At 43.1% G+C, this 7,095-nt stretch overlaps 1 protein-coding gene across 1 annotated transcript in view; it reads left to right on the top strand.

The window, feature by feature from the left end:
• The window catches only part of LOC121302612 (neuronal acetylcholine receptor subunit alpha-10-like), a 4,002-nt gene extending 3,503 nt beyond the window's left edge, over positions 1–499 (top strand). Inside the window, exon 3 of the mRNA XM_041232616.1 lies at positions 488–499. Coding sequence (XP_041088550.1) covers positions 488–499 — 12 coding nt within the window. The remainder of the gene's footprint in view (positions 1–487) is intronic.
• Positions 500–7,095: the final 6,596 nt, after the last annotated feature.

Genomic DNA, 7,095 nt, shown 5'->3' with positions numbered 1-7,095 from the left:
GATGACATCTGATACACACAACACAGTAACATATATCACTACAAACCACGCTCTGGTTTCTGTTTTCATATCTTCCAAGCATAGATTCAGAGTGAATGGATCATGGTGTCCAAATGGAGTATCATTAAACATGGACAACAAGCAATTACAGTGTAATGAATTCTAACAGCAACAGACAATGTACTAAATGCACCTGAAGATTCACTGATTGGCTACAGTTTATTCTCTAAAGATGTCCAGAGTCTAATAGTGCCTCAGATAAATACGTAATTGCATCATTAAGTCAACATAACACTCAAGACACAGTTTCAAAACTTGTTATGGTTAACGCTAAACCGGAAGGAGATCCGTATTGTAAATTGTGAGTGTTTTGTTTGTTTTCATGTCATGTTTTTTTTTTGTTTTTTTTATTTTATGCCGCAGAAAAAAAATAAAAATTGTTAAAAATTTTTGGTTTTAACAACGAAAATCCTGTCGATTGTGCTAGGTTGTGTCATGAAAACAGTACAAAATATAAGAAAAAAAAAAAAAAAAAATAAAAATTGTTTGTTTGTTGCTTTTAGACAGCTAACACGATCCAGAGCTGTCGCTAAAGGCCAGCACCAAACCTGGACAACATTTCACTTGTGTCACGATTAACTGTATTTACACCAAAAGCACTATAACACTCACTGTGGACTTGTGATCGTGTTTGTGTTACGTGTGGGTGTTTAAAGATCGGGACTATTATTTCGGCACCAACCCGTGGATTACAACAGAGCAATACACATCCCATTGTGTATTGCGTGTTCTCATTATTGTTTACTATTTGTCACCAGACTTTGGATTACAAAAATAAAACACCATTGCACCTGGATTATTGTTGTCTGTCTGTTTATTGATCACTGCAGCACTCGTGCACCTGCACAATGTTAACCACTTTGCCACAGGCACCAAAAGAGATCATATTTTGTAAGCAATATCCAATCCACCTCACAATGATTCACCAACAGTCAAACTACAAAGAAGAAACTTGAAATGAAATGGGTAATTTTAAATAAAATGATGGCTTCATTTTTTTATTATTCCACGTCAATTTCAGATTCTATTATTTCCTGGCAAAGCATGTGCTTGAATGGATAGCTATGATTGCTTAGTCACTTAGCTACATCTTTGCCAAAAATACGATTCAGTCCTATTTATTTCACATCCGTCTTTACCTGAAGTGTAAAATATTCATATCAAAAGCATAGATGTAAAACAATTCTAGAATTGTTAGTTTAGAGTTTTATCTAGGTTGATTAGTTCTCTTATAAAAATATATAATTAACGTGTTACAAAATCAAGGGTTTACTATGAATACACACACACTCTAAACACAAGGAATGTTTAATCAATAGTAGTGTTTTATTAAGTACACACATATTAAACAGAAATCACAAAAGTCACCCTGCATTAAAGAAGCCAGCAGGCCAGTGAATTCTGACACTGCTTCTACTCACACACACACACACACACACACACACACACACACACACACACACACACACAGACGTGCGCACGCACACACCCTGAACTGAAATGGTGTAGACAATGAATCACACTAAGCTTACTAATATTGTTTAACGATATAGCAAGTTTACGTTAGAAAAAATTCTTCATATAACAATATGAGGTACATTACTTATAGTTAACTTGATCAAGTTTCACTAAAACGTTATTTCGTTATTACATGTGCAAACTAAACAATTAATAGTCAAATTATGTTGTGTTACAATTAATTAATTTAGTTCCATGAGAGGAAAATACAGCTAGACTTATACTCAACGGTTCCTGGAAGCGGTTCCTGTTCTCAGTCCCGGAGTTGTGGCTTCGCTTAGCAGAGTGACAGTACCTTGTTTAGCAATTGTTGTGTAGCGCAAAACGTTTAGTTTTGCTTGAATATTTATTGTCTTTTTCTCTCTGCTAAGTAGATATTCACATGTGGTCATTTGCGTGTCTTGCCTCTTAAAACTCAGTTCTTTGATTTTTAACGTCCTTTTCCGCTCAGAACATAAATGCTTTATGGCTTCCTGGCATCAAACTGCTTGTGTTGCAGTTGCAAATTATCTGTACGTAAGTCAGCTGTCCTTTCAGCCTAATCCAGTCCAGATTCTACCTAGCCCTGGTCACCCAGCTCAGTCGTCACACAGTTCAATATGTCTGCCAGGAAAGGGGTCCTTTCTCTTCAAGACACAGAGATATCATTAATTAGTCCAGTTACATTTATAATACACTTTCAGGCATTAATATCATATTCAGGGAATATGCATCACAAGGTTCTATTATTTTTGTCTGATGTGTAGCAGCCTTTACACGAAATGGCAATGATACAAGCTCCTGTATTTCAGGCAACTAGACATTCATGAAGATCTGGCTTTTGTGTCATTGCATTGCAAGAGTGACAGGGCAAAAGCCCTGCTTGTGTAAGTAGTGGGGATGGGCACCAATATCAATAATTTAATATGATATCTCTATTGTTGTGTCAAATTGGCGTGCATGAAAGCGAGGCAATGAGAAGGGTGGTATCGATGGACAAGAGAGCCTGCTTTTGTGAGTGGTGAGTAGTAGTGGTGGATGCACCTAATATCCATAATCTCTAATACTGGATTATTCGATATCATTGTGATGAGTCAAAGGGTTTTCGGTCTGTGATTCAGCCTCCCGACAGTAGATGGCATCAAACCAACTCGGGACTTCCCTTACCAAGATCTCGTGACCATGGCAAAAGTCATCTTTTTGAGGGGCGGCACCTTGGTGAGGGGCGGAAGTACGAGTATGTAACTTCCAGCCACTGGAGTCAAGTGAAGGAGAAGGACACGTGTCAGTTGGGGATTGGTGTTCCACTGACTACAGAGGCGGGACATTACATACTAAAGGGAACGTACTACTGTGTTCGGGGTTGGTCCGAAAGTAAAGTAGGAGGAGTAACGGGTGGAGGGAGAGTCTGGTTTTGTGCAGCGGGATTTTTGAAACACTAACATTTCTTTTGTCTTTTTTTTGTTTATGTATGGTCACCACGAAGACAAATTAAAGACGAGTCATCACAGTTTGTTTTGGATTTCACCCCTGCACTCCTTCCCTCACACCATTTTGTTTTTCGTTTGTTATTTAATCCTTTTGTTGTGTATAGAAAATAAAAATAAATTATTTTATTTCTGTACACATAAATTACTGTCTGGACATTCCATTTAATACACTCTCGCCTCACACGTGGTGTCAGAAGTGAAAATGGATCCAGCTACAGTTTTGACAATGTTTAGGGAGCAGGAGGAGAAGCGAGAGGAGAGAGAGACACGGCACCTGGAAAAGCTCGCCCAGTTCTTGGGACAGCTGGTAGAAAAACTATCAATATCAACATCAGAGAGAGCGGTTGCCCGGATGTTTGCAGCTCAGCCTAATCTTCAGAAGATGACCTCGGAAGATGATCCCGAGGCTTTCTTGATTACGTTTGAGAGAGTGGCAGAGGCTGCAGAGTGGCCTAGGGAACACTGGGCCATGAAATTGGCACCCTGCCTGACAGGGGAAGCTCAGGCAGCGTATCGAGCCCTGACGGCCACGAATGCAGGGGACTATGTCAAAGTAAAAGAAGCCATTCTCTCACGCCTCGGGATCACGGAGGAAACATACCGGCGCCGTTTTCGGGAATACCAGCTGTCCAAGGGGATGCGGCCCCGGGTTGCGGGACAATATCTTTTAGATCAGTGCACCCGGTGGCTGCGGCCAGAAGAACATACACCCCAAGAACTGGTGCAGAAAATAGTTATAGAACAGTTTGCGTCTATACTACCGCCAGGGAATCGAGAGTGGATTAAGAGGAATAGACCTACCACTCTCGAGGATGCCCTCCTCCTGGCGGAGGCCTACGAAGACGCAAACGAAGGTGCCGGGTCAGACCCCACTCCTGCCCCTAAACTACCTCATTGAATGACGCTGGTAACGGTCTAGGTTGTTACTTTCGGGTCTCCCTACCATTGGACCTAGGAAGTACTGGTACCACCAGACTCACAACAATAACCAATCGGGGTAAACCCACCCAGCAAGATGCACTCTAACTTAGGGGGATTCGACTGACCAAGCGCCTGAGCCTTTGTGCCTGTCGTATATTGAGGCCAAACGTGAGGATTGGTGCGTGACCGATGCGTTACATCCTCGTGACGGCTCTGTGTAATGGACTAACTCGGACCAACCAACCAATGAAGCCCAGAGGGGGTAACCAGACCTTCAGACCATGGAGGTCGAGGTTAGCCCCATCCTGGGCGAGAGAGAATCCCCCTAACCTGCCGGTCGCGGACTCGCAGGACAGATTAACTCCGTTGATGCCTCCTAACCAAGTGTGCTACCAATGTAATGAGCCTGGACACATTGCCAGGAATTGTCCAGTAATAAAGGTGGACCTGGCGACAAGATCCTGGTCAGCAGTAACAGGTAGGAACACTGGGGAATGTCGGGAGGGCCCTTATCAGTTAAGAGTACAGGTCGGGGGAAAGAGTACTTACGCATTTGCGGACTCTGGGTGTGCACAAACATTGATTCGACAAGCTCTTTTGGAGGGGGTAACCTGGGAGCCACAGGGTAAAGTGGCTATCTCATGTATCCATGGAGAAACTCGGGTTTATCCCACCACTAAAGTTAGACTTATTGTAGGTGATTATTCTGCTTACGTTAAAGTGGCTGTAGCGCAATGTTTACCATACCCTGTTCTCCTGGGAAGAGACTGGCCGTTTTTTGATCGTATTTTAGGTCGGGAAATGGTCTTAGTTTCTACCAGGGGACAATTAAAGCAACAGGAGAAAACAATTGGCGAGATTTTTCCGTTGCAATCCGACCTGTTTAACCCTAAAATCCGCCCAAGAAAAACAAAAAGAGAGCGTCGGGTGGAAAAATATGAGGGAACTCTGAGACGACAAGGGGAAGGGTCTGACACAAAATCCTGTTTAACCCTAAAATCCGCCCGAGAAAAACAAAGAGAGAGCGCAGGGTGGAAAAATATGAGGGAACTCTGAGACGACAAGGGGAGGGGTCTGACTCAAAGGTAAACCAATCTTGTAAACGGCAGGGTAAAGGAGTAGGTGTTCAGTGTGACCGGGGCTGCGAGGTTACTGATGTGGAAGGTCACATAATAAAAGACACTCCTCTCAGCGTACCTAATCATTGGGACCGAGATATTGACCTGGGCTATGAACAACAAAATGATCCCACATTACAGTATGCTTGGAAACAGGTTAGATATGTTGAGGGGAAGGATATGCAGGAAGGACAACCAGTGGTATTTCCGCATTTTTCTGTATCTGGGCACTTATTATATAGAATAACCCGGGCTCCCGGGACGGGACAGCTCGTAAAACAGTTATTGGTTCCTAGGCCTTTTCAGTCAGAAGTCATGAGATTGGCGCATGACATTCCATTTGCAGGTCATTTAGGAACTGAAAAGACTCAGGAACGAATTCTGGCCCGGTTTTTTTGGCCAGGGGTTTATGGTCTTGTGCGGAAGTATGTATCTGAGTGTCCGGAATGTCAATTAGCTGCCCCTAAGTTAGTTCGCCCCGCACCTCTGGTCTCACTGCCAATTATTGGAGTACCGTTTGAGAGGATTGGTGTAGATTTAGTAGGCCCTCTGGAGGGAGCAGAGTCAGGATATCGGTATATTTTGGTAGTAGTGGACTACGCAACACGATATCCAGAAGCTGTTCCCTTACGCTCTATGAGTGCAGAAGTAGTAGCAAATGAATTGGTTAAAATATTTTCTAGGGTGGGAATCCCGAAAGAAATTCTCACTGATCAGGGCACTAATTTTATGTCTGGCTGTATTCAGCAATTATACAAATTATTGAAAATCCGTTCAATTCGAACCTCAGTTTTTCATCCTCAAACGGATGGGCTTGTTGAACGATTTAATCAGACTTTAAAAAGTATGTTGCGCCGCTTTGTAGATCAGGAGAAACGTAATTGGGCTAAACTGCTTCCCTACTTGCTCTTTGCAGTTCGTGAGGTACCACAATCCTCAACGGGGTTCTCTCCGTTTGAGCTCTTGTACGGTCGGCAGCCGCGGGGTATCTTGGATCTCATAAGAGAAGGCTGGGAAGAACAGTCAAAAGACTCTAAAAATATAGTGAAATATGTATTACAGCTACGCGATCGCTTAGAATTAGTCGGTCGATTGGCACATGACAATCTCAAAGTGGCACAGCAGAAGCAGCAACAAAGCTACAATAAAAATGCAAGAATTAGGAACTTTCGACCTGGAGACAAAGTGTTGTTGTTGCTTCCCTCATCAGAATCTAAGTTGTTTGCTAAATGGCAGGGTCCCTTTGAGGTCATTCGAGCAATTGGAAAAGTTAATTATGAGATCCGACAGCCTGGGCGTCGGAAGGAAAATCAAATTTATCATGTTAATCTCCTCAAACCGTGGAAAGAACGGGAGGTCCATTTTATATCTCCCGAACAGGAGGGAGAGGACTATGGACCCTCAATTGAGCCAGTATCAGCAGCTGGGGTTCCGATGGGGGAACAATTAACTCCTGATCAACGCAAAGAGGTAAGCAATTTAATCAAAATGTTTGGTGATGTGTTTTCTAACGTGCCCGGAAGAACGCATTTGATTGAACATGCTATTATCACTCCGCCAGGTCTGAGAGTTAGACAGAGACCGTATCGCATTCCAGAAAGTCGGAGAGATTCTGTCCGGAGGGAGGTGGAGTGTATGTTGAAACTTGGGATAATTGAACCTTCCCGAAGTGAGTGGTGTAGCCCAATTGTACCAATAGACAAACCAGATGGGTCACTACGGTTATGTATAGACTTTAGGAGGGTGAATGCTATCTCTAAGTTTGATGCATATCCCATGCCTCGGGTAGATGAACTCTTAGACAGGCTGGGGCGAGCTCGGTTTATTTCAACTTTGGATCTGACGAAAGGATACTGGCAAATTCCATTAGCAAAAGCCTCTCGTGAGAAAACGGCATTCTCAACCCCAGATGGTCTTTTTCAATTTTGTACTATGCCGTTCGGACTTCATGGAGCTCCCGCTACTTTTCAGAGACTGATGGACAGGGTTTTACAACCTCATCGAGAGTA

Source organism: Polyodon spathula, chromosome 30 (assembly GCF_017654505.1).
Source record: "Polyodon spathula isolate WHYD16114869_AA chromosome 30, ASM1765450v1, whole genome shotgun sequence".
NCBI classification, from domain to species: Eukaryota; Metazoa; Chordata; class Actinopteri; order Acipenseriformes; family Polyodontidae; genus Polyodon; species Polyodon spathula.
The sequence above is the reverse complement of the archived record's forward strand: the minus strand, read 5'-3'. Positions and strand labels throughout refer to the sequence as shown.